This window comes from Mirounga angustirostris, unplaced genomic scaffold (genome assembly GCF_029215605.1).
Source record: "Mirounga angustirostris isolate CCGP_5_RB_7025 unplaced genomic scaffold, mMirAng1.0.hap1 SCAF_15, whole genome shotgun sequence".
NCBI classification, from domain to species: Eukaryota; Metazoa; Chordata; class Mammalia; order Carnivora; family Phocidae; genus Mirounga; species Mirounga angustirostris.
This window is the reverse complement of record NW_026991723.1, coordinates 58,817,835-58,845,432: the sequence shown is the minus strand read 5'-3', so window position 1 is coordinate 58,845,432 and position 27,598 is coordinate 58,817,835. Positions and strand designations below refer to the sequence as shown.

The following is a 27,598-nucleotide window of genomic DNA, read 5'->3' as shown; positions in this document are numbered from 1 at the left end:
ACAAAAAGGGGTGCCTGGGTGGCTCAATTAAGCGTCTGACTCTTAATTTTGGATTAGGTCATGATCTCAGGGTCATGAGATCGAGTCCCATGTCAGGGTCTGTGCTGGGCGTGGAGTCTGCTTGAGATTCTCCCTCTCCCTCTACAGCCCCCCCCCCATCGTGCACAAGCAGGTGTGCACTCACTCTTTAAAAAAAAAAAAAGTTGTTTTACTGTTGAGGTCTAAGCCCATGGACCAAACAAATTCTAAGGGAAATTAGAAAAATCTTTTGAACTGAATAATAAATATTATAGTATATCAAAATTTGTGGGTATAGATGAAGGAATGCTTGGAGGAAAAAATACTTCGGGTGAAAAGGAGTTTAGAGGGGCTCCTGGGTGGCTCAGATGGTTAAGCATCTGCCTTCGGCTCAGGTCATGATCCCAGGGTCCTGGGATTGAGCCCCGCATCGGGCTTCCTGCTCAGCGGCGAGTCTGCTTCTCCCTCTTCCTCTATCTACTGCTCCCCCTGCTTGTAATCTCTCACCCTTTCTGTCAAACAAATAAATAAAATCTTTAAAAAAAAAAAAAAAGGAGTTTAGAGAGGCACCTGGGTGGGTCAGTCGGTTAAGTGTTTGGCATTTGAGGTTGTCCTTGGGCTCAGGCAGCCCCACATCAGGCTTTCTGCTCAATGGAGCCTGCTTCTCCCTCTCTCTCTCTGCCCACTGCTCCCCCTGCTTGTGCTCACACTCTCTCTGTCAAATAAATAAATAAAATCTTAAGAAAGTTTAGTTAGTGGTCTGTTTTCACTTTATTAAGCAAGAACAGGATGAGAAAACCCCTAAGTAAATAGAAGGTAGGAAACGATGAAGAGTGGAAATCAATGACACACAAGTAGATTAAGCAAGAGAATTATACTTAAAAATATTAAGTTGACAAATTCCTAACAGAGCCTAAGAAAAAGGGAACACCGATTACCAATACAAGATGGCAAAGAAGATATCACTACTGATCTGATAGCCATTAAAAGAATAAAAGAATATTAGGCCAACAAAGTTGGCAATCAATTTATATAAACTGGAGAAAATCCTTGAAAAAACACTGCTTACCAAAATAACACAGAAGAAATAGAAAATATCTATAGCCCTGTATCAAAGAAATTGAATTCATTATCAAACACTTCCTATAAAAATTTCCCGTAAAAGCGATGTTGTCATTTATGAGTTCTATCAAACATTTAAGCAAGAAATAACATCAATCTTCTTAAGTTTTTAAGTTTAATTCTTGTACAGTTAAAATACAGGATCATATTAGTTTCACAATATAGTGATTCAACAATTCTTTACTCAGAGCTTGTTATAAGTATACTCTTTACTCCCCATGACCTATTCCCACCCCCCTTAACCATCAGTTTGTTTTTTACAGTTAAGAGTCTGCTTCTTGGGGTGCCTGGGTGGCACAGTTGGTTAAGCTTCTCACTCTTGGATTTGGCTCAGATTGTGATCTCAGGGTCATGAGGTCGAGTCCTACGTCGGGCTCCACACTCAGTGCAGAGTTGAGTTTCTCTCTCCCTCTCCTGCTACCCCTCCCCCAATTCTCTCTCATCTCTCTCTCTAAAATAAATCTTTAAAAAAAAAAGTATGCTTCTTGGTTTGTCTCTTTTTTTCCCTTTGTCTGGAAATAACACCAATCTTACATAGACTCTTAGAAAATAGAGGAGCAGGGAATTTTCCCAGATTGTTATATGAAGTCAGCATAATCTTGGGGTGCCTGGGTGGCTCAGTCGGTTAAGCATCTGCCTTTGGCTCAGGTCATGGTCCCAGGGTCCTGGGATCAAGCCCCACGATGGGCTCTCTGTTCAGCAGGGAGTCTGCTTCTCCCTCTACCCCTCCCCCGACATGTGCTCGCTCTTGCTCTCAAAATCTTAAAAAAAAAGTCAGCATAATCTTGATAATAAAACCTGACAAAGACATTGTAAGAAAAAAAATTCAGACTGGTATCCCTTATGAACATAGACATAAAATAAAAAAAAATTAAATCACATCCAGCAATATAAAAAACAGATAATACATCATAACCAAGTGGGTTGATCTCAGGAAAATCAAGATAGATATAACATTTGAAAATCAGTGTTACTCACATATTAACAGAATATAGGGGAAGCACATATGATCATCTCAACAGATGTCAAAAAAGCATTTGACAAAATTAAATCAGTTATGATTAAAAAAAACCCCAACTCTTAGCAGACTTTGGAATAGAAGGGAAATTCCACAATCTGATAAAGGCCATTGGTGGGAAAACCTATAGCTAACATAAAAGTAAGCTTTCCCCCTGAGGTAGAGAACAAGGTAAGGATTTTTGCTTTCACCACTTCAACTTGTGCTGGACATAACAGTCAGTGTGATAAAGTGAGAAATAGACAAAAAGACATAAAGATTGTCTTTGTTTAGAGACAACATGATAGTTTTATAGGAAAATTCCAGGGAATCTATAAGATGACTACTAGAACATCCACATGATGTAAAATGATGTATGTAAAGAATCTTTCATGATCTGGGAAAATATTGTATGAAATGGATTAAATAGATTATACAATTGTGTTCTCAACCATGTTAAAATGTACATAAAGTGGCTAGGAAAAAATGATTTACACTGGTATTGCTGAGTGGTAGGTTTAGGGACGATAATTTTATATTTTCCAATTAAAAATATAAAAATATAGAGTTACATTATATATGTTCTAAATATATATATATATTTAGGGGAAAAATCCGTATCTTTTAAAATCTATTCATAATAGGAAACCTTGAGGCATTGAGAATTGCTGCTGTTATTGAAGCATGAAACAGACTTGAAATTGTGTTTCATAGCCAAATTTTTTTAATTACAAAAAAATTATGTGAGAGCGAGTGCAGGGGGAGGGGCAGAGAGAGAGGGAGCAGACTCCCTGCTGAGCGCAGAGCCAGACTCCCAGGACTCCTGGATCTTGACCTGAGCCGAAACCAAGAGTTGGCCACTTAAAACTGATTGAGCCACCCAGGCACCCTTCATAGCCAATTTAATGCTGTAAAATCTACATTTACACCCCATTCAGAATTATGGTGCATTAATGGTACAGTACAAATTCAGAAGATAATTTCCATTGCTCAGAAATTTATATTATAGTGACATGTCAGGTATCCTAATTTCCTTTTTTTTTGTATTAAAAAAAGCACTTTGCTTTTATAAGTAAGTTTTTTTAATTAGGTAGCATATTTCTTTTTAAAAAATGTGTAAAAAAGTCAACCACCAAAAACTTTGGTCTCTGTTTTAATAAAAAAAAATTCTTCAGGTGTTTCTCTATCCAGGTATTGACCAGGGCACTAGTGAGACTCTGCAGGTGCTGAATGTGGTACATCTTGATCTGGGCTATGGCCACAGGGGTATTCATGTAAAATAATCAAGCGATTTGTACACTTACGATCTTTGCTTTTCAGTTTTTGTAAGTTATACTTCAGTTTGTCTATTTTAACGAGGAGATTTTAGAAAATATTTCTCCCTTCAGGGTTGATGTTAGATTGCTTTTTTCATGTGTTTTTATGGCCCTCTGTTGAAGAACATTCTCTCATATCTTTATTTCTCTTCTGCTCTAGGAACACATACCGCATGATTGAACAAGATGACTTTGACATTAACACCAGGCTACACACAATTGTTAGAGGGGAAGATGAGGCAGCCATGGTAGAATCAGTGGGCTTGGCCCTAGTGAAGCTACCAGATGTCCTTAATCGCTTGAAGCCTGATATCATGATTGTTCATGGAGACAGGTTTGATGCCCTGGCTCTGGCTACATCTGCTGCCTTGATGAATATCCGAATCCTTCACATTGAAGGTGGGGAAGTCAGTGGGACCATTGATGATTCTATCCGACATGCCATAACAAAACTGGCTCATTATCATGTATGCTGCACCCGAAGTGCAGAGCAACACCTGATATCCATGTGTGAGGACCATGACCGCATCCTTCTGGCAGGCTGCCCTTCCTATGACAAGCTTCTCTCTGCCAAGAACAAAGACTACATGAGCATCATTCGGATGTGGTTAGGTATGTATCAAACTTTATTCAGTCTAATGGTTGTTTTTGTCCTCTTGGGTATGTTTCAGGTTTGTTTTTTTTTTTTTGAAACTATTGTAGGTAGAATATTCCATTAGAATTCGGAAGGCTAAAGTTTTCGTTCATAGATCTCACCCTATGGTATGACTTCACCTCTCTGAGACTCACCTTTTCTGTGGAATAGTCTTAATGGATTGAATTTTTTAAATCTGTGCTATAATTTGGGGCGCCTGGGGTGGCTCTGTCATTAAGCATCTGCCTTCGGCTCGGGTCAGTGATCCCGGAGTCCTGGGATGGAGCCCCGCATTGGGCTCCCTGCTCAGTGGGCTCCCTGCTCAGCTTGTGTTCCTGCTCTCGCTATCTCTCTCTCTCTATCGACTAAATAAATAAAATCTTTAAAAAAAAAAAAAATCTGTGCTATAATTTATAGAATGAATGCTTTTAATCCATTAAATATGCTGTGGGTAAATATTTAGTTACAAGGACAGATCCTGATATAACAACAAGGAGGGAAAAACAAGCTACAAAATTACATGTATAATAGGATGCCATTTTAATTAAAACTGTAACATAATGGAAAGATTAGGAAGTATGTATACCAAATCATTTATAATGTTTATTTCTGGTTAGTAAGAGTTGTGTGTTTTGGTTTTTGTTTTCCTGTATTTTGTTTTTTGGAGAATGAAAAAACTTTTTTTTTAAAAGACTTATTTATTAGAGAGAGGGGGTGGTGGTGGGAGAGGGGCAAAGGGTAGAGGGAGAGAGCAAGAGAATCCCAAGCTGACTCCATGCTGAGCACAGAGCCCGACTTAGGGCTTGATCCCATGACCCTGAGAGCACGACCTGAGCTGAAACCAAGAGTTGGATGCTTAACTGACTGTGCCACCCAGGTGCCCCTGAAAAAACTATTTTTAATTTTAATGTCTTTCATAAGAGATTGTTGGAATACTCAGATAATGTTGAAAGCAGTAAGCTATAAGTACTTATTAACATAAGGGATTGTGGTGATTATAATTAAAGCAAAAGTCATAGTTGTACCGTTAGGATTATCTCTGTAAATAGCCTTAAGTTCTGAAATCTTCACTGATCAATGATCTAGCTTCCTGGAAATTATCTTTTTTGAATAAGAGGCAAAGGAAAGTTTTATAAACAGAATGTCAATTGCTTAATTTATAGTGAGAGTACTATCTAGAGGGCAAATCAAGACCAATCTTAGACATTTGGGACTCTGCTTTTTTAAGAGGTAGATCTATAGTATAATGAAATTAATGAATAGAAAATTGATTTAGTGTGGGGCACCTGGGTGGCTCAGTCGGTTAAGCCCCTGACTCTTGATCTCAGCTCAGGTCTTGATCTCAGGGTCATGAATTCAAGCCCTGTGTTGGGCTCCACACTGGGTGTGGAGCCTACTTAAAAAAAAATTGATTTAGTGATTGTGTATATATATATTGCTAGCAAGTGGGGGGAGGGGCAGAGGGAGAGAATCTTCAAGCAGACTCCCTGCTGGGTGCGGAGCCCACCATGGGGCCCGAACCCCAAACCCATGAGATCATGACCCTGAGACAAAACCAAGAGCTCAACTGACTGAGCCACCCAGGTGCCCTGTGATTGTGTATATTTTTAATTTAGATCACATTAGAACAGGAAAGGAATAGGGCTTTCCTACTAATGAATTAATCCAATCTATGTATTTCTTACCATTGGACAGATATTAGTTATCAAGGAGCCTGTCTAGATAATGCCAATGGAATAAATTCTGTCTTTTCAGCCTCTCCTTTTTGTATGCTTTTTTTTTAGATTTTATTTATTTGAGAGAGAGAAGATGAGCCAGGGGAGGGCCAGAGGGAGAGGGAGAAGCAGGCTCCTGCTGAGCAGAGAGCCCGATGCAGGGCTCGATCCCAGGACCCTGGGATCATGACCTGAGCCGAAGGCAGATGCTTAACCGACTAAGTCACCCTGGCGCCCTTCCTTTTTGCATGTTTCTAAGTATACACTCTTGCATTCTGATTATACTGTTTGCTCTAGATGGATTCTGAAAAACTTAGTATTTCTGAAAAGCTTGTAATGAATAGCAAATAACCCTTATAAAGCAAAATGTGGCAAGACTGTACTTGTGGGGCTTAAGGTTCTACTTGGAACCATTTCAGCAGTTTCTTTATGAAAAGAAGGATGACAAAATAGCAAAAAGTAGATTTTTTTTTTTTAAGCCATTGGAAAAGAAAAGACAATGAGTCTAAGCCACCCACCCCTGCCAGTATGTTTTGTGCAAAATCTGTAACTGCTTCTCCACCTGCAACTTCTGATGGCATCACTCTGCTCATAGGAAGAATAGGATTGGGTAGGCCACTCAGAGCATGCATCTGCGTCATCAGAACATGAATAAATAACAGTCATAGTAAAAATAGTAGCAAAGTTAAAAAGGGGCACCTGGGTAGCCCTGTTAGTTAAACTTCTGACTCTTGATTTCAGCTCCGGTCATGATCTCAGGGTCGTGAGGTTGGGCCCTGCGTCTGGCTCTGTGCTGGGCATGGAGTCTGCTTAAGATTCTCTCTCGCTCTCCCTCTGCCCCTCCCCCTCCCTCTCTAAAAAAAAAAAAAAAAAAAGTTAAAAAGACTTGTTAAATTCCGAATAATGAAAGAAATACCACAGTAAATAGAGAACTTTACAACATGAAACAAAATGATGATACCTTAGGGTTGTGTAGAAGGGCTGAGTGAGACAAAGCAGAGTGACGTCAGAAGTTGCACATTGAGGAGCAAGAGGTTTCGTGTTTGGTCTCTTCCTTCCAGTTCCCACCAATGAGAAAATGCAGTAGCCAAGAGACATAAACCTTAGAAGGTGGGAGGGTGTCTCTAGGAAGGAAATGATCCTACGCACTACAGGGAAATAGCCATTACTGGTTTTTCTTGTTCTCTTATTTATGTTAGCTATGCATTAAAGTAATCTTGAGCTTCATCAATTCATTAATATTGTTGATAATTCATTAGAAACACTGGTTAGAAATGGGGAAGATTTACATTTTTCTAATGCTTTTAAATATTTTGGATTTTAAAGCAACAGATTCTTGTGACTACTGCTTAAAGTTATATATTTTTGTTTGTGGTAGCAAGCGCCTTTGTAAAATGTTAACTTTGCTAGATTCCTGGACTTGTTCCTGTGAGTTCTTACTGTTTGATCCTGTATTCAGATACTCTGCCTGGAATGTGGCAAACTGTTTTGTCCTTAGAATTTTTAAGCACAGACTTTGGGGTCTTGCTTTTTAGAATTTGCTTCTTCCTCTTTAAGATTCTTAACTAATGAAGCAGTGTGGTTTGATTTTCTTTAAACAGGTGATGATGTAAAATCTAAAGATTACATTGTTGCACTACAGCACCCTGTGACCACTGACATTAAGCATTCCATAAAAATGTTTGAATTAACATTGGATGCGCTTATCTCATTTAACAAGCGGACCCTAGTTCTGTTTCCAAACATTGATGCAGGTAATTGAAAATGAAGTTATGCCACGTACTTTTCCGATTTGCTGTTTCTATTATGTCTTCTTTTGACTGCGCCTCCTATCTTGCTTTTATCATTGAAGCCATTGTAGTCTGAAATGCATTCCAGTTGTCAGGGGATCACCAAGTTTGTAGTAGATGGAAGTTTGTGATGTTTTTGCCGAGTTTAGTAGAAACTGAATAGGGAAGAAATACTACAAAAAATTTCTCCAATCTCCACTGTAGTTCCACATTTAGTCTCTTCTCTCCAGTTTTACCAATGAGAAAATGTAGCAGCTAAAAGACATTAACCTTAGAAGGTTGAAGGGTGTCTCTAGAAAAGTAATGATCCTAGTGAGTGCAGTAAAATAGCCACTGTTATTTCTTGTTCTCTTATTTATTTATGTTAGCTATACCTTAGTCTTGAGCATAGGCAGTTGAGATCTGGAGTCCCCAGCCAGTTCATCCTCAAGCCTGACCTGGTTGACCATCTACTGGTGGACGATACTGTAGCCTTTGGTGCTGGTGAGACCTTAAGCAGGTTAATGGGAAGATGAGATATAAATGAGAAATGCAGAGCAGGACCTGACACTGCAGTATTTTCAATTACTGGTTTAGCTGATACCACTCATTGCTGAGCTTTTAGGCATTTTTTGATGAAGGAGGCAGGACCCTTCCCTGCAGTACCAAGATGTCACCATCTTACTCTGAAAGTACCCCTCTCTTAGTGTCTCTTGAATTATCTTTTCTGTTAGGGGAAACAATGTAGGATGTTAGTTGGAAAAAAAGAAATTAAGAACCCCCGACCCAGGTTTCATCCAGGTAATGTACCAGTATCTCAAAAACCTTAATATTGATTCTTCTAATCCTTTCAATTTTCTAAACATTTGGTAATGTAATTATATGTCTCTCATTCAGTATTCATTGTCAGCGATACTCCATTTGTTGTATACTTTCCTGATTGTATACACTTTAGAATTAGAGATATTTTTCCCCTAGGAAAATAAAGGGTCCCAGGAATACCTAAATCATGTCTGCTACTCACTTCTCCTCCTCACAGGGTTTTTGATAAAATACACATAAGGAATAATAGGGAAATAATCGTGGCATCTCTTTATCATTATGTGGTGTAGAGCCCAATTCCCCAATGTAGGAGAACAGAAGTAGTGTCTGGTTTAGGCTTAAGGCCAGAGAAAGCCTTCACTGAGCCCAGATCTGAATCTTGGAATAGTACCATCTTCTGGTGTACCAAATGCTGCAGTAATTATAGTCAGTAACTGGCATGCTCTGGCAGGACTGGGCATAGAGAGAGGTGGTCAGGCCTGCTGTAAAGAGTTACACCCTGAGTCTGTTACCTACCTCACCACATAGAGAATGTTAAAAAGTGAAAACACATGCATGTCCAGCTTCTCTTAAGTCAGTAGCTCCTGCCCACTGGTGAACACAGTGTGGTAACACGGTGTGGTCTCTGGTCCCTGTCCTGCTGTCTAACCAATCTCGGTAGCAACCTTGTCTCCTAGAGGGTAGCTAGGAAAAGGTGAGTAAAGAGGCAAGCTGAGAGGCATTAAATATTGCCTCCCCTCATACATGTTTAACATTAAAAAACCCATGCATTTGAAACAAAATGTCAGCTACAGTATCAGAATCTACGTGTATTTTCTTGGAGCTTAGTCCATGTACGTGGGAGTGCTATCCAGTTGAGCTATTGTTAGGGTAAGTATGAGCATAGCTGAGGCGGAGGCTCTCTGATCAGCTGGGTGTGTGGAGCCTGAGACCTTTCAGTTCAGGAACTCCCAGCTTGAGAGAGAGAGTGCTGGCCTGTCTTGAACCTCTTAATTGCTGCTTAAGGTAGAGCTTTTACTGGGGCATCAATAAAAGGTACTTGCTTTGCTGAATGCTGTTTGAAAAGTCCCAAATGCTGCTGTTTAAAGTTCCTAGATGAGTTGAAGCAGAGAGCTGACCACACATTTTAGATAGTCATCATTCCTGAGAAGATCAGTAATTAAAATTACTGTCTCCCTAATAACCGTCATGAATTCCTATAGGGTGATTTCTTTAGGTGGAAATGGTTTATCTCATAAGCCATTTAACAGGTGGTCCTTTTCATTTTGACAGGGAGCAAAGAAATGGTTCGAGTGATGCGGAAGAAGGGCATTGAGCATCATCCCAATTTCCGTGCAGTTAAACATGTCCCATTTGACCAGTTCATACAGTTGGTCGCCCATGCTGGTTGTATGATTGGGAACAGCAGCTGTGGAGTACGAGAGGTTGGAGCTTTCGGAACACCTGTGATCAATCTAGGAACACGTCAGATTGGAAGAGAAACAGGTATTTACCTCAGTTTGTGTCTCACTTGACTAGAAATCTGTGTGGAATCAGTGGCTCCTGCCCACTGGTGAGCGCAGTGTGGCCGCTGTCCTGCTGCCTGACCAGTCAGATTGGCAGCTTTGCCTCCCCTGGTGGCCAGTACCTAGGAGAGTGAGGGGAGAGGCATGAGATATGGGCTCCCCCTTACACATCTGTGACCTTTTTTCCATCATATATTTGAATTATTACAAGGTTTGCATGTATTGGTGCTGGCATGCATTTTTATGAACGAGTGAGAGAATGAAGTTAATGACCAGTTGTCACCTAAAATCTATAAATAGCACAAAGTGATTTTTGTTTTTTTTAGGGCTCTGCTTAATATTTTTATTGTCTTTGTAATGTCAGAGCTAAGATTTTCTTAGCTGATTATGGTCTTTGATGGCTGTGTTTAAGATAGAATGATTGTGTTTTAAGTATATGAATGCTAGTCTTTCATTTGTGGGTACAGTAGAGTGCCTTTAGTGAGTACTCCAGAGCATGGAAATTCTAAATAAGATGCCCCCTTAATAACTAAAGTATAAGAAGGATTATTATTAATGAATTTACTAGCTGAGCTAGATCTCATTATTAATATTAGTCCAAGTTCTAGTAGTATCCATGCAAATATATTTCTGTAGCTAATGGAAAAATGTATATACTTTGTGGACAAAGAACTGGACTAGAATCAAAGAGGTTAGTTCCAGCTCTGCTCTTTCTGTGTTCATAATTGCTACCCTAATTTTCTGTTACCTTTAGGTCTTCCTTCTCTTTCATTCCCAACATATTACTTTGTTCCCCACTTCACAGAGAAAATACAAACCATTGAATTGAAATTCTCTCAACTTCATTCATTAAGAAAATATTTAATAAGTACCTACTATGTGTAGGCGCTGGGATTTGGCAGTAAACTATACTAACCAGGACTGAGCTCTCATGTAGCTTTATTCTAGTGGGAGGGGAGATAGATGATAGACCAAAAAAAAAAAAAAAAGGAAAAAGAAGAGTATCAGACGTTCTGTGTGCTGTGCAGTCTGTAACACAATGTAATATGATGGGATACATTAGATGGCATAAGGGAAGGCCTCATTGAGCAGATGACACTTCAGCTGAGACCTGAGTGACAATGAATCTGCTATGTGAGAATCAGGGAGAAGCAGAGGGAACAGCCAGCATGAAGACCCTAAGCTGGGAATAAGCCTGACGCATTTGAGAAACAGAAGAGCCAGTGTAGCTGTAAGGTAGTGGGCAAGAGGAAGAGTGATACAAGATGATGTAAGAGAAGGAGGCCGACCTTTGTAAGCCAGGGTAAATAATCTGGGATTTTTTCCTGAGTATCATGGGAAGCCATTTATGGGAGGTGGACACCATGTGACTTGCATTTTGGAAAGACCACTCTGCTGCTTTATGGAGAGTGGACTGTGGTGGGACAGGAGTGGAAGCAGGGAGACCAATTAAGAGGTTATTTCAGGTCATATGAGAGATGGTACTGGCTTAGAGTACCTGGTAATAACAGAGGTGGACAAAGGTTAGATTTGGGGTTTGTTAGAGTACTCACTGCTGCTTGGATGTAAGCAGTGAAAGGAAGAAACTTTTAGATTTTTGGATGGAGCAGTGGGGGTACTCTTTCCTGACATGGGGGAGGCTGCAGGAGGAACACATTTGGGAGGGGTGGAATTAAGAGTTCTCAAATGGCCGTGTTAAATTTGAGATGCCTATTAGATTTCAAAGTGGACATGGCAAGCAAGCAGCTAGATAGTTCTAGGAGAGTCAGAGTTAGAGATAGAAATTTGAGAGCGATTGGTATGTGGATGGTGTTTAGTTAAGATATCAGTTCATTTGCTGTAACAGAGAGACCCAAAATAATAGTGCCTAAGTAAGTTAGAATTTCTTTGTTTCTCATTGGTATAGCTCCACGGTCATCAGAGAATTAGCCTCTTTCTGTCTTCTTGATAGATGCTCCACCTCTTGCTGTCAAGTCCACATTTTAGCCATTGGGAAGGAAGAGAGGAAAGGTGTCCTTCCTTTTTTTTTTTTTTTTTTAATATTTATTTATTTGACAGAGACACTTTGAGAGAGGGAACACAAGCAGGGGGAGTGGGAGAGGGAGAAGCAGGCTTCCTGACTAGCAGGGGGCCCAATGTGGGGCTCGATCCCAGGACCCTGGAATCATGACCTGAGCCGAAGGCAGACACTTAACGACTGAGCCACCCAGGCGCCCAAGGTGTCCTTCCTTTTAAAAGCACACCCCCCTCAGAAGTTGCAAATATTTCTTCACATATCCTATGAGAATATAGTCACAGGGTCACATCTAGCTGTAGGGGAAGCTGAAGAATATAGTCTTTAGCTGGATTATCAGATACCCAGCTAAAAATTTTGATAACTAGTACAGAGAAGGGATATGGAGGATAATGGTGCACTCTGCCAGAGATGTCATTTAAAATGAAGGGACTATATGAGATTGCCCAGGGGTGACATGTAAATAGGGAAGAGAATGGAGCCCAGGACCAACCGCTGAAGCCCTTCAGCATTTAGGGTTCTGGTGAGAAGGAAGGGGCCCGCAAGGAAGACTGAAAAGAAACTGCCAGTGGGGTCAGAGGAAACCCAGGAGGGGTGATAGCATTAAAGCCCAGGAAAGAAAGTGTTTTGAAGAGACAGTGTTGAACGCTGCTGAGAGTTCAAGGACGATTCGAACAGACAGTTGAACGCTGGATTTGCAACGGGTCTTCTGTTGTCAAAGGCAGTCTTGTATATTCTGTCAACACACTTAGATAAACACATGCCTACCCATCCTTTCCTTCTTACCTATTTACTTCGGAGGGCGTGGCGTCTCTCTGTCCTGCCCACCTCTCAGCCTTCTACCCATGTTCTAGATCCCCACCCTTCCTACTTTCTCCAGGACCTCAGGGGCATCCTTTCTCTGCCATGAATCTTCAGCCTCCTCATCATTGAAACATGCCTCAGCCTCTCACATCTTAGAAATAATGACCCCACACCTCTCTCTAGCTACCGCTCTTCTGCTCTTCTCTTCTTAGGCAGCTCTATTGAAAAATATGGCTATTTTCACTGTATTGACTCTATCACATTGGTCAGAAAATACATGGAGACAAAATGACTGAAGAGCTGAAGGGCTTATTGACTGACTGACGAACCTCGCTTGAGCAGCTGATGAACAGCCGGCTGAGTAGATGATGGAAAGAGTGGACACACTAGACAACTGGGGGGGGGGGGGGTTCGCAGGTGCTAGATTCATGCATGTCATTTATTTCAGTAAATCAACAAGAACTTGATTTTTTTTTTTAAGATTATTTATTTATTTATTTGACAGTGAGAGAGGGAACACAAGCAGGGGGAGAGGGAGAAGCAGGCTTCCCGCTGAGCAGGGAGCCCAATGTGGGGCTCGATCCCAGGACCCTGGGATCATGACCTGAGCCGAAGACAGACACTTAACGACTGAGCCACCCAGGCACCCCAACAAGAACTTGATTTATTCTCTTTGGGAATAAAGGACCCTAGTTCTTAAGTATTTGATTCATGGAAATCTTGCTGAGAGTGCTTTAAAAGGTATAAAGGAGAAAAGTTGATGCTGCTCTAATAGAAGACTCATTTGAAGTTCTCTGGGTTTCAGGGTTAATTTTGAGCACAACACAGCACATTGCTAATTTCTTTATTCTTTGGACATTTCCACTTCCAAATCATTGTGTCACTGGGTTCACCTAGGGGAGAATGTCCTTCATGTCCGGGATGCTGATACCCAAGACAAAATACTGCAAGCATTGCACCTTCAGTTTGGTAAACAATACCCTTGGTGAGTATATATACCCTTTTTAGTGATTTCAAAGGGGAGCTGCCTCGGGTACCATTTTTAAGCTGTGACCATTCTTCAGTTCATTTTAACAGAGTTTTCATTCTGCATCCCTAGGGGTCCCCTAGCTGCTAGTGAGACAGGACTTGCTAATATAACCCCTATTATTCTACCAAGGGTTCAAATGGAGGATAACTTCTTTTATTTGTCTCAGTTAATTAATATAGCACTTCTGCCAGGAAATACGTCTTTAGCCTACTTTGACTTTTGTAAATCTTAGAAAATAACTGATTTTATTTAAAAATAGTCTAGTTCAGCATTGTAATTTAGACTGCTCTCCTTTCTATTTCAAATTAATGAGATTTTCCTATATTTGAATGTTTGAAATGTTTGAGTTCTGAAAATAACTATTTTTCCCCATGAATGTAAAGATTAAAAAAGCAGTAAGTACATAAATTTGTTTTCCCAAACTATGTTATATTCTGAAATTGGCTTAACAAAGATAATTTGTCTTTGATGATAGAGGCATTTGCTAATGGTATCTCGGGCTGAAAATAGCTGTATTTCAATCAGCAGTAGAATTAGACCTTCCGTTAGTAATGTGCATGTACTTTCTGTGTTGCTGGAGATATCAGATGTTGTTATTTTAAAATGAAGAAGCACAACTTTATTACCTGAAGTCTCGGTTTCTATTTTACCATGTCCTACATATCATGTAACATGTATGAGAGAAGCATTTAATTTAATTGAGTTTTTTGATATTGCAGTTCAAAGATCTATGGGGATGGAAATGCTGTTCCAAGGATTTTGAAGTTTCTTAAATCTATTGATCTTCAAGAGCCATTACAAAAGAAATTCTGCTTTCCTCCTGTGAAGGAGAATATCTCTCAAGATATTGACCATATTCTTGAAACTCTAAGTGCCTTGGCTGTTGATCTCGGCGGGACAAACCTCCGAGTTGCAATAGTCAGCATGAAGGTAAAACAATTCCCAAGTCTTAACTTCATATCTTATATAAATAATTGATTTTTTTTTTTTAAGTATGGTTGGAAGGTAGGACTAGAAACATACATTCGAGCTTGTAATCATTTGCCCACGGTATTGACTTTTGGATCCATTACAATGTTTGCCTCACTGTTTTACTAAGCATTAACATTTGAAAGAAGTAAAATTCTCTGGGAATCCAAGTTAGTAGACTTCAGTTGACAGTGGAAGACCCCTTATACACCAGAGAGGGCTCTTGCCATCCAGGAGACCTGGAATTCTATACTTGGTAAAGCATGGAGCATGCTGATTACTGTCCCTACCCAGGGGAGGGTATCAGCAAATGGTGAAGGGAATTGCATCTTCTCTAGATAGAACATGATTTTAGTTGAGTATAGCATACCTTCAATCCCTTAACCAAAAGACCAACACAGTGTTGACAGAAACTGAGAGAGCCTTCGTAAAAACATAAATTATTCATGTTAAAATGATCTCTGATGACTTAAGAATAAACCTACCAGAAAAACCTTTGAAATATTGTAGTATATAAAATTTTAGGAGTCTATGAGAAATGGCAAGGATTTAAAAAATAAAGTTGTTTAGGTCAAATAAAGCAAAACAAAACATAATTTTCTCAGAAGAAGCCAATGGTCTCCTTTGTAAATACTCTTTAAAAAGCATTGAGAGAAGATTTTCTTAACCTAAAGATGGTCTTTCTGGATCACTAGCCAGAACCCTTTGTAGTGGTCAAATTCTAGAAACATTCCTATTAAAATCAAGAAGAAAAGAAAGATGTTTTCTGCAACATTATTGCACATAATTCTGGAAGTTAGGAAGGGAAGAAAAGCAAGGAACAAACAGCACAATGGGGATTGTGCACAGAGTAAAACAAAAAATATTATGACAATATGAATAAACAAGCTTGCAGAATTAATAAGATACCTGAGTAAAATGTATGTTAGGATAAATACATAAATACCAGTGACTTCCTACTTATATGAAATTTTAGGCAAAGATTTTTGAGTTTTCCTGTAAATGAGTGTTTGTTAGCCTGACTGCACATTAGCATTACCGGGAAGCTTTAAAAAATATATAGGTACCTGGCTCCCACCCCAAGACTAATTTGAATTTCTGGGCGGCATCAGTATTTATTCAAAGCCCAGGTGATTCTGCTGCACAGTGAACGTCTGAGAAGCACAAGTTTAGGTTTGCTTTCTTGTTTGTTTGTTTAGTTTAAGTAGGCTCCAAACCCAGCATGGAGCCCAATGTGGAGCTCAGACTCACGACTGTGAGAGTAGGACCCGAGCCAAGATCAAGAGTTGGACCTTTAACCAACTGAGCCACGCAGGCGCCCCTAGGTTTATTTTTTAATGACAGTCCTTAGTGACAGCTCTAACCGTTGTAAATGGATAAAATCCGTTAGTAACAGAAGAATGGAAAAAGAACCTATTCAGAACAACAACCAGAAAAATTGTAAGAATCATCTAAACCAAAAAACAATGTAACCTATATAAAGAAAGCTATAAAACTTTAGCATATAAGGTAAAGGCTTGAAAAATGTCCTGGATGGGAGTGCTGAATATTGTTAAAATGTCAGCACTTTCCAAATTGAATTATAAGTTTAACATAATTTTAGTCCACATTTTAATGGGATTTTTTTTTAAAGTTTAACAACACTGTTCTGAAATTTACTCAAAATAATGCACAAGTGAGTAGAGCAAAGAAAATTTTAAAAAAATTTAGGAGAGACTCTCTTTGACTAGTATTAAAACATATCACAAAGTGCAGTAATTTTATTTATTTTCGGGGGGCAGCAAAGCAAAGTTTATTGAGCGATAGCAATGTGATAGTACAAAGCTCCTGAAGAGGAAGGGGACCCGAGAGGGTTGCCCACAAAGCGCGGTAATTTAAACATCATGGAACTGTGCTGTTATTGGCTTCTGTTATGGGAGGTGATTAAAGGTTCACCTCCTTAGGATATTTATTTAGTTGCCTTAGTTTTTAAGCAAGGAAATTTTTGTCAGCCTGAAAGAAAAAACTATGACCTTCTCATGAAGATTGAGATTAGCTAGCATTCACTTGGCGCCGGAAGAGGGCCCGTGGTTTGCTGTGGAGCCGCCACTGCTTCAGGATGGCTCCCAGGAGACGGCTTGGGCGCACCTCAGGGCTGGCCTGTACCAGACTGGCTCCGTCCCGAGCACTCATCTAAATCTACAGGACTCTCTGTCCTATGGCGAAGTCTGATTTAGCATGAAAAAGGTCGGAAGATTCACAGGATGCTCCTTAGGTACGATCAATGAGATAGGGTTTGTTTTTTTTCTCTTTTAGGGTGAAATTGTTAAGAAGTATACTCAGTTCAATCCTAAAACCTATGAAGAGAGGATTAATTTAATCCTACAGATGTGTGTAGAAGCTGCAGCAGAAGCTGTAAAACTGAACTGCAGAATTTTGGGAGTAGGTGAGATTGTGAATTGCATATTCAAGAAATGTTCATTTTGATATACAGAGTTTACTGAGTTCTGATGCATGACTGACCGTCAGGTCACTGCCCTGTGTATGTGGCTCCAGGTCCTGTCTCTGGGCCCCAAGCATGGGGACTTTCTGGAACACCAGTAATCATCATGGGTACGGTACATTGGTGGGGAGCTACAGATTTAGCTCAGAATTGCCTGACATTTCCTTGCAGTCTTTGGTAATATTTGTCTTAGGAGATCTTGAGTGAATTAATTTGTGCTTGAAACCCAGGAATTTGGCACACTTTTCTAAAATGGCTTATGAGAATTATTTTCCTTTTGTGTGTGGTGGAGCTCAGGTATTTCTACGGGTGGCCGTGTAAATCCTCGGGAAGGAATTGTGCTGCACTCAACCAAATTGATTCAAGAATGGAACTCCGTGGACCTCAGGACCCCCCTCTCTGACACCCTGCATCTCCCCGTGTGGGTGGACAATGATGGCAATTGTGCTGCCCTGGCGGAAAGGAAATTTGGCCAAGGAAAGGGCCTGGAAAACTTTGTGACACTTACCACAGGCACAGGTGAGAGAAGTGAGGGCAGGTGGCTCCGGGAGCTAGACTGTGTGTCGGGGCATGCCCTCAGCTTCATCCAGGCAGCTTGTAAGTCTGCTTTAGTCTTCACTTCCTGCTTGAGTAGAGCCAGAAGGTGAGCCCCGTGTGAGTGCATAGGGCCTTCCTAGGCTTTCCTGAGCATGTGCCCCGCCCTGGGCATGCATGTGGACCTCAGACTCCCAGGAACTTGTCAGAGCTATTCAAAGCGCTTACTCCCCAAAGCTACTCATTCCCAGCTTCTCCCAGTCTTTTTGGTTAGTATAATATTTGCCTCAACTATCAGATGTTGTCCTGGACAGCGGAGACTAATAAATATATTTTTCCTTTAAATGTCTTTGACAAACACCCCCTGGGTAGCCCCCTCAAGTTCTGAGGTAGGTGCCATAACAAGCTTTTTGAGGTGGGAGCTGCCAAGTAGGTCAAAACAAACCACCACAGTTTTTTGAAAATAGTCTTGCTCCCTCCAGTATTGCCATCTTTACTGAGAATGTGGGCTGGTTCAAGGCCACCAAGCTGGGGAGGGGGGGGTGGGACCAGAAAATGCCAGAAAGCGCTCTCATTAAAATTCAGCTGTTTTTTTTTTCTTGATTAAGCATTCCCCTGGTTGTTACAAACTTGTTAGTTTCCAGAGCTCCAAAAAAATTGGTTCTGACAGTTTTTGCCAGTTTATTCATTGCTTTAGTGAAGGGATGGACTTTTGGAGTTGCCTACTCTGCCATTTTTGCTGATGTTCTAGTTTGTTTTTGGAATGAGGAAACAGACTCCGCTAGTAGGTGGTTGAGCCACCGTTTGATCCCAGATAGGTCTAACCTCAAAACTTGTGTGCTCTTAAACTCTACATGATGCTACCTCCTCTGGAAGCTCAGGCCCTTCTTCTCTTAGTCTCAGACACAGGTTTAGCAAGCTTGGAGATCATTTCCTAGATTTCCTGTCAGAGCGGATAGTTTGCAAATTAGAGGGGTGGAGTTGAAGAGTAGGTGCCACAGGAAGTAATTGATGGCAGGATAAGTCTAAAAAGCAGAGCCTTCTCAGGCTTTCCTCCTTAATGACTCCTAAACGCCACAAAACAAGAGTCATTGATACTCATAATGACTGAGTCACAGAGTTTTAGATATGGTGGCATTAAGAAGAGGCAAAATCATATTTTGTATGCTCTGTTTAAGAAAGAGAGTGGTGTATGATATATTTTGGAAAGATGGTCTTCCCTTGAGTTTCTCCTACACCGGAGCCCAGGATGAGGACTTAGGTTATTTTATGTCGGAGGTGTTCCTGAGAAGCAAGAGTGAAGGAGTGAGAAGAGTAGAACAGAGTAGGTGGAAAGCCATTATCCAAGTTGCCTTGAGTGCAGTGGGGGCTGAAATCTACCAGAACCTGCCAAGAAGTCTGCAGACCATCCAGAATTGTCCACTGGAATCTGCTGGCTCTTGCCATGCTTGGTTGAGGATGTCCTGTGCTCTCGTGGATGACGAGACTCTTACTTTAATGTTGGAGATGGCCTCAGTGAGGAGACAGGCCATGTGAGCTTGAGGTGGTACACTGTCATCACACAGTGAGTCCGAGCCTGTGTGGGTCTATTCCCCACAGCTGTGGTTGAAATCACAGTGAGCCAAGTAGATGCAACGCAGGGTTGCAACATTAGGGTTAAGGTTAGGGATCTGCTTGAAATATTTCCCTCCAAAATGCTTCCAGGTAAAGTGTCGGTACTTAGTAAGTTCCAGCTACTTAGGAGAGAAGGCATCATAAAGAACCTCACATTCCAAAGCTTTGCTAAACAGACGAGGAGTTGCTATATCACAGCTTCCTGTTTCAGTTGAAGAGCCACCTCAGTGATTGTTCTCTCCCTGTAGGAATTGGCGGGGGGATCATCCATCAGCACGAGCTGATCCACGGAAGCTCCTTCTGTGCTGCAGAACTTGGCCATCTTGTTGTGTCTCTGGATGGGCCTGATTGTTCCTGTGGAAGTCATGGATGTATTGAAGCATACGCCTCTGGAATGGCCTTGCAGAGGGAAGCAAAAAAGCTACATGATGGTTGGTTTCTTTCACCTGAGGAATTAAATAGCTATATGGTAGACAAGTATTTCAAAGTAGGTATTCCAAAAAGAGCTGGACACTGAAGCCAGAACTTTTACCCTTCTCACTTCCTGGAGGAAAGGCGGGGCTTCCTTATACCAAAGCTCCGAAATCCCCTTAGTCCTGACCCATATTAACACTTCCCAGTGGTGGGGATGGACAAGGGTCTTGAGCTCCAGGATAGCGGGGAAGATTTGATTGTTTCCTCAGCCCCTAGCTGAAGAAGTAAATGGATTAACATACTACAGTTGTGAACTCTGAGTCTATTTGAATTAAAGCTATTTCTGGACATGTTATAAAAGTCAGGATGGTTTCTAGTCTAATTCAAGAGGGAGTCATTTACTGTCATTATAATACAGTGTCAAGTGCCCTGAGACTGATGGCCAGGGGATGTAGGTGCATATGACACCAGAGTTCCCTCCCTGCCCTCTTCATGGGGGGAAGGGAGTGTTAAGGTGCTGTCTGGGGGTTGAGAGAGGGTAAATAGAATTAGCAGGGCAAGTTGGGATGAGCCAGGGATGCTTTCAAGCCTGGGAAACAGTCCTGTGGGTGCATAAAGGGCAGGGTAGGGTTGAGCGTAGCAAGAGGTAGGCCAAGACCAGCACCTAATGGAGAAGCCATTGAGAACTTCTGGGGGAAAAACATGGTCAGGTCTGAATTTTAGACTCTTCACTAAACTGTAACTTTTTGTTTTCTGGGAGAAAAATAGTAGTCGAATGGAGTAGCTTTAAACGGTACAGTTTTAGAGTGACTTCGGTTTTCTCGTCGGAGCCGGCTGCAGCGGAAAGGGATGTGGGGGTGGGGGATCCCGCCTGCGGGATGTGGGCTGGAGATGTGCAGGCGGCAGCTGGCTACGGGGGTCTTGCGCTCAGGAGAGAGTACTGGGCTAGAGGGTGGGGATTTGGGAATCATCAGTGCTGAGGTGCCAGTTAAACCTCTGAATGAGGTTTGGAGTGAGGCAAGAGTCGGGTGGAATCCTGCAAAACAGCATTTAATGGGCAGAAAGGAAAACCAAGAAAGGGTAAAGTCACAGAAGCCAGAGGGAGAGTGTCTCAAGGAATCACACTGGGAATGTCAAGTGCTGCTTATGAGTAAGAGAAAATCAGAAGAGCTCATTGGCTTTGGCCATGAGGACATGATTTGAAACCCTGAAAACTTTGTTTTTCAACTTCTTTTTTATCATTAGCCTCCCTTAGGGGCCTGTTTGGACATTTTTTTCCTAATCATTGCCTCCACACGTGATATTTCACAACCACAGATCTGTTTATCTGTTTGTGTTTATGTACTATTTGTATAAAAAGAGTAAGCTTTTTTTTTTTTTTTCCCTCAACAGTTTTTGTCTCCCTGGGGGCAAATGCGTGTCTTAAGAAAGAGCGCACTCAAATAGCAGGAGCAGAAGCCTGACTACTCTGAGTAAGAGGGAAGAAGTGCTTTGAGGACAGGGAGATTGTGAGCATCTGTCGGTGGAAAGACAGTGGGGATGGAAGCGAAGATTGAGAATGCAGAAGAGAAGGGGCAGTTCAGTCCCCACTGTAAGGCCCCTGAGGAGCCGGGAGGAGATGAGCTGCAAGGCTGAGTAGAGGGCCTGAGAGAGGGAGAGGAGGAGTGAAGGTGTGCAAATACAGACATGTTTTTAGGCGGGGACAGGAAAGTAAGGGAACCCCTGCCTCCTGGGGTCCTTTATCAGAGAGGTCAGCAGTCCAGAGGTCTTATGGTAGTGGGGGTGGGGTAGAAGGTTTGAGGTGGTGGGAGCTGAGAAGAGCCATGGGGGGGAATGGGAGAGACTGGTGGGCAGCTGTGAGGAGATCCCTGGGCCGGGGCTAGGTAGCAGCCTGCATGGTTGGGATTTGCTCTCATCAGAGCCCAAGTATGGTAGCAGACGAGGAGGATATGGACCCGGGTTGATGACGGGCAGAGTGAGGGGCAGAAAAGACAAGCACTACAGATAATAGAACTGCTTACTATTTAGTGAACATTGACTTGGCCAGCATTTGATGACGTTCTTTACGTCCATGATCTCATTTAGTTCCTCAAATAATCCTGCTAGGGTACGTGGTGGTACCCCCATTTTCTAGAGAAGAAAAGGGTGTAGAAGGGATGTGCCCTGGATATGGTTGTGCTGCTGGTCGTGGCTGAGCTGGTGACTGAACCCCGGTCTGTGTCAGTGCTTTAGGCACTGCCGTAGGATGGGGGGCCTGCAAGTGATGTGCACCTGGGATGGATAAAGGAAGGAGAGAAATAGACGAGTCTCTGTTGCATGTGAAGTGAGAAGTCGGAAGCTAGAGGTCTGGCTGGGAGGCTCTGATCGGAGGTGAGGATTTTCTGGTTAGGAAAGTTCTGGATGATGTGTAAGCAAGGCAGCAAGAGGGCAGCAGTGGCCTCTGGAGCAATGTATGTGGACATTTGTGAATGAGAAAAAGCTCTGCCAATGTGAAAAGAACACGCTGTCTTTCTACTTGGGGGCTCGCTGCCCACAGGCAGACTTCTCAGCCCGGGCCCCCTGCAGGGCTGCCACGGCTCCCTAATGCCTGCTGCTTCTCCCCTCTGCTCACACAGAGGACCTGCTCTTGGTGGAAGGGATGTCAGTGCTGAAAGACGAGGCCGTGAGCGCGGTCCATCTCATCCAAGCTGCGAAACTTGGCAACGCGAAGGCCCAGAGCATCTTGAGAACAGGTGAGCGTGTGGCTCCGGGCAGCTCTGCCGTGGGGGGCCCTCAGACTGCCCAGGGCTCCCGCACATAACCAGCTTCCCTCCGGATCAGTGCCCTGGAATGTGTGGTCAGAGGTGTTTTTCCTGCTTTCTGAGAGAGAGAAAGGGAGTGGCATTCAAGGTATTTGGCAGCATTGCCTCTATTAAACAGGTTTTTTGTTTTGTTTTACAACTATGGATAAACTGCTTGTTCGTCTTACAGGAAATCTAGAGAAATATAGGAGAGTAAGAAAAAGTTTCACTTCAGGTTTTACCACTCAGAGATGAACTATTAACATCTCCTTCCAGTCTTTCCTATTTTTTTTTTTTACATAGTTGAGATCATATGGTACAGTATATAGTATACCTAGCTTTTTTTATTTCAAAGCATAACATCATTTTCTCATATCAAGAATAAATCACAAATAGCTTTACAAGTACTGCTTTCTGTTATGTAGTGTGAATGTACTCAGTATTCTGGGCTGCTGACTCTTTCCACCATCCTCTGGCATTTTTGTTGTTTTGTTTTATTTTTTATTTATTTTTATTTTTTATTTTTTTTAAAGATTTTATTTATTTATTTGACACAGAGAGACAGCGAGAGAGGGAACACAAGCAGGGGGAGAGGGAGAAGCAGGCTTCCCGCTGAGCAGGGAGCTCAGTGCGGGGCTTGATCCCAGGACCCTGGGATCATGACCTGAGCCGAAGGCAGACGCTTCACCTACTGAGCCACTCAGGCGCCCCCTCTGACGTTTTTGATTTGATTTACTTTTTTGTTTTCTTGTAGCTGGAACGGCTTTGGGTCTTGGGGTTGTGAACATCCTCCACACCATAAATCCTTCCCTCGTGATCCTCTCTGGAGTCCTAGCCAGTCACTACATCCACATCGTCAAAGACGTCATCCGCCAGCAAGCCTTGTCCTCGGTTCAGGATGTGGACGTGGTGGTTTCGGATTTGGTGGATCCTGCCCTGCTTGGTGCCGCGAGCATGGTTCTGGACTACACAACTCGCAGGATCTGCTAGGCCTCTGGGGAGTGGACCTGGACCGAGACTCAGAGCTTCTTTGTGGAATCAGGTTGCCTTTTAGACGAGCGTTTCTTAAAAAGCAGTTTTGGTATTTAAATTTGGTATTTGGCAGGTGACTTCGGCAGTTAAATTTTTGCTTTTAGTCTCCTCTTCCGAAGTCACCTTTCCCAACCCTCACTTTTGTAAATGCTGCTCTTTCTGGGGTCATTTCAGCTCAAACCCTGTAAGTACCAGTCACAATCTTCTGTGCCAAAGGAGCTGTGATCGTAGACAAGGATGCCTCAGGGCTCTGCTTACTAGATGGACCACGTAGACCTGCAGGCCTTGTCTGAGGCAGGGCCTCGAGACTGGAGTGTAAATCACTCATCCTTCCTCCTCTCACCCTAAACTCAGATTGCGGAAAGGGATCCGGTCAGGAGACAGAAGGAAATCTCACTGTGAAAGGCTTAAGTAAACTTTTTTTAAAAACAGCTTTACTGGGGTATTTTTAAAAAGTGTACAATCTGATAAGCTTTGACATGTATACATCTGTGAAACCATCACCGCAATCAAGACATTGGACACCTCTGTCACCCCCAAATGTTGTTTGCTTAACAATGTTATTTATTACTCTTGCAGAATCTTGAGCAACTTTAGGGATTTGAATGACAGTGGCCCTGCTGACCTTGTCCTTATCTTCTTAAGGACAGCTGAGAAACCACTAGGACTTACAGCCTCTGAAAGGAGATTAACCATCCCCAAAGGATCCTTGCTGCTGACAGACACCTCTCCCTTCAGTAACTTTTCGTGCTGATGTTGAGTAGGACTCTGGAGTATCTGTTAAGGCAGTGTTTGCGGAGCCCGGATCTGTGACTCTGGATTCGGGCTCAGTAAGATTCTGTGCTTTCATTGGTGTCAAGATACAAAGGCCAAGATTCTTGCTATCAATTTTAACCTAGAAGAAATGCTAATACCCACCATTTATTAAGTACCTACTGTATGCCAGGCTCTGAACTAGGTGCTTCATATAAATTATTCTAAATTCACACAACCTGGGAGGTAAGTGTCCTCATTTCCATTTTATACGACCCCAAACTAAGTCTTGGTGTGCTGAAGTGATGGACCTAAAGCCATGTGGCTAGTGAGTCTTAGAAACAGGGTTTGATCCCAGGTCCCTCTGTGCTTTTCTGCTACGCCATACAACCTCTCAGATAAAAAAACTTGCAAAATGTGAATATATCCTAATTTACTTCATGCTACCAACAACTTTAATAAGACTGACTCACTTTGTCTTTGATGCTGTCCCTCAATGATAAATTTAATCAAGTACTCCTCTATTCTGTGGACATTCTGCCAATACAGTATTTGGTCTAGTGACAGGTTTTTATGGGTACTTTTAGATGATCTAAACAAGCATATGCATGTTTTTCAGATTTTTATTTTAGGAAAACCTGAAGGTTTGCATTGTTTCGGTGTTAGCATACAAAATAAAGTGAAAGAATCAATATTGCATTTGAACCACTTCCTTCCTGGTGGGTTCATGTGAAAAGATAGGTTGGCTGATTCCTAGAATTCCACCAGCCCTGAAATAACCTCCAGGTTCTGGTTATTGTTGAAAAATTCCACAGTGATTCCTAGGAAGGAAGCTGGTCTGCTTGGCCATCAACGTCCGGGGGGAGGCGGTATCGGTTCCTTGGCGACATCTGTCACTGCTCTGGACGCCAGAGAGTTGCATTGCTACCAAGTTTCATACCAAATATTTGGAAGGATGGTACTAAATCTAAAACCAAATCTTAGTTTTTATTAAATTCATGGAAAGGCTAATATATTCCAACAATAATTATTACATATAGTTAATTAATCACATATTTATTTTAATGTAAATATTTTTATGTTACTGTTCTGAGTCAAATTCTAAAGAAAAAATAAATATTTCTTTGTGGAAATCCTAACATTTTTGCATTTTCTTAATTAGTTAAAATCCCTTTCAGGAAGAGATTTCTGTTGCACTGCTTACTTTTCGAAGGTAATGTAACTTCTTAAGGCATCTAATATGAATTTCTTAACAACAACAAAAATTTTTTTGCTAATAGGAAGCATGCTATATAACATTTATATATATTGAAAAATGATCACCACAGTAAAAGAACCATCACCTTACATGTAGAACTTTTCTTTCTTGTAATGAGAATGTGTAAGACCTACTCTTGCAGTGGCTTTCAAATATACAGCTAAGGCATCTGTGTATAGTAGGGACATACCTCATTTTATTGTGCTTCACAGATAATGTGTTTTTACACATTGAAGGTTTATGGCAACCCTGTGTCACACAAGTCTCTTGGCACCATTTTTCCAATAGCATTTGCTCACTTTGCGTCTCTGTCATACTGTGGTAATTCTTGTAGTATTTCAAACTTCATTATTATGTTTGTTGCAGTGATCTGTGATCAGTGATCTTTGATGTTACTGTTGTGTTTTGGGGCACCACGAACTGCACCCATATAGGATGGTGAGCTTAATCAGGAAATGTCTGTGTTCTGACCAGTCCATTGACCATCCATGCCTCCATCTCTCTCCCGCTCTTCATACCTCCCTATTCCCTGAGACACAATATTGAAATTAGGCCAATTAATAACCCTAACAATGGCCTCTATGTATTCAAGTGAAAGGAAGAGTTACATGTCTCTCACTTTAAATCAAAAGCTAGAGATGAGTGAGAAAGACCTGTCAAAAGCTGAGACAGGCCAAAGCTAGGCTTCTCATGCCAAATAGCCAAGCTGTGAATGCAAAGGAAAAGTTCCTGAAGGAAATTAAAAGTGCTACTGAAGTGAACACACAAAAGATAAGCACAGCAGCCTTATTGCTGATATGGAGAAAGTTTCAGTGGTCTGGACAGAAGATCGAACCAGCCACAACATTCCCTTAAGCCAAAGCCTCATCCAGAGCAAGGCCCTAACTCTCTTCAATTCTATGAGGGCTGAAAGTTGGAAGCTAGCAGGGGTTGCTTCATGACGTTTAAGGAATGAAGCCATCTCCATAACGAAACTGCAAGGTGAAGCAGCAGGTCCTGATGTAGAAGCTGCAGCAAGTTCTCCAGAAGATCCAGCTAAGATCATTCATGAAGGTGGCTCCACTAAACAACAGATTTTCAGTGAAGACAAAACAGCCTTCTATTAGAAGAAGATGCCTTCTAGGACCTTCAGAGCTAGAGAGGAGAAGTCAATGTCTGGCTTCAAACTTCAAAGGACAGGCTGACTCTTGCTCGGGGCTAATGCAGCTGGTGACTAAGTGTTGAAACAGTGTTCATATACTATTCTGAAAATCCTAGGCCCTTAAGAATTCTGCTAAATCTACTCTGCCTGGGCTTTGTAAATGGAACAAAGCCTGGATGACAGCACATCTGTTTACAACATGGTTTGCTGAATGTTTAAGCCCACTGTTGAGACCTCCTGCTCAGAAAAAAAGATTCCTTTTGAAATATTACCGCTCACTGACAAGGCACCTGGTCACCCAGGAGCTCTGATGGAGATGTACAATGACATGAATGCTGTTTTCAAGCCTGCTAACAAAACATCCACCCTGCAGCCCATGGATTGAGTACTCATTTCAACTTTCAAGTCTTATTAAGAAATGTATTTCGTCAGGCTACAACTGCCGTGGATGGTGATTCCTTTGACGGATCTGGGCAAAGTTAATTGAAGACCTTCTGGAAATCACCATTCCCGATGCCATTAAGAACATTCTTGGGGCACCCAGGTGGTTCACAGTTGGTTGAACGTCCAACTCTTCAGCTCAGGTTTTAACCTCAGGGTCGTGAGTTCAAGCCCCACGTTGCACTACATGCTGGGCATGGAGCCTACTTAAAAAAAAATTAATGATCCATGGAAGAGGTCAAAATAGCAATAGGAACAGCAGTTTGGAAGAAGCTGATTTAACCTTCACAGATGACTTTGAGGGGTTCAAGACTTAAGGAGTAAGTGCAGATGTGGTAGAAATAGCAAAAGAATTAGAATTAGAACTGGAGCCTGGAGATATATCTGAATTGTTATAATCTCAGGATAAAACTTTTAACGGATGAGGAGTTGCT

General features: G+C 41.8%; 1 protein-coding gene across 6 annotated transcripts in view; it reads left to right on the top strand.

The window, feature by feature from the left end:
• Positions 1 to 24,000, top strand: part of GNE (glucosamine (UDP-N-acetyl)-2-epimerase/N-acetylmannosamine kinase) — a 32,518-nt gene extending 8,518 nt beyond the window's left edge. For 4 of the 6 annotated variants that reach the window (XM_045882684.3, XM_054509305.2, XM_064578954.1 and 1 more), the window contains 10 exons: positions 3,614 to 4,065; positions 7,404 to 7,556; positions 9,666 to 9,878; positions 13,614 to 13,701; positions 14,466 to 14,676; positions 17,011 to 17,140; positions 17,495 to 17,716; positions 19,594 to 19,776; positions 22,375 to 22,491; positions 23,294 to 24,000. In XM_045882684.3, the coding sequence (XP_045738640.1) occupies positions 3,614 to 4,065; positions 7,404 to 7,556; positions 9,666 to 9,878; positions 13,614 to 13,701; positions 14,466 to 14,676; positions 17,011 to 17,140; positions 17,495 to 17,716; positions 19,594 to 19,776; positions 22,375 to 22,491; positions 23,294 to 23,529 (2,005 nt within the window). In that variant the 3' untranslated portion in view covers positions 23,530 to 24,000. Of the gene's footprint in view, positions 1 to 3,613; positions 4,066 to 7,403; positions 7,557 to 9,665; positions 9,879 to 13,613; positions 13,702 to 14,465; positions 14,677 to 17,010; positions 17,141 to 17,494; positions 17,717 to 19,593; positions 19,777 to 21,151; positions 21,232 to 22,374; positions 22,492 to 23,293 lie in introns of those variants that run through there. The other 2 variants (XM_064578953.1, XM_064578952.1) reach the window with 2 other exon arrangements.
• Positions 24,001 to 27,598: the final 3,598 nt, after the last annotated feature.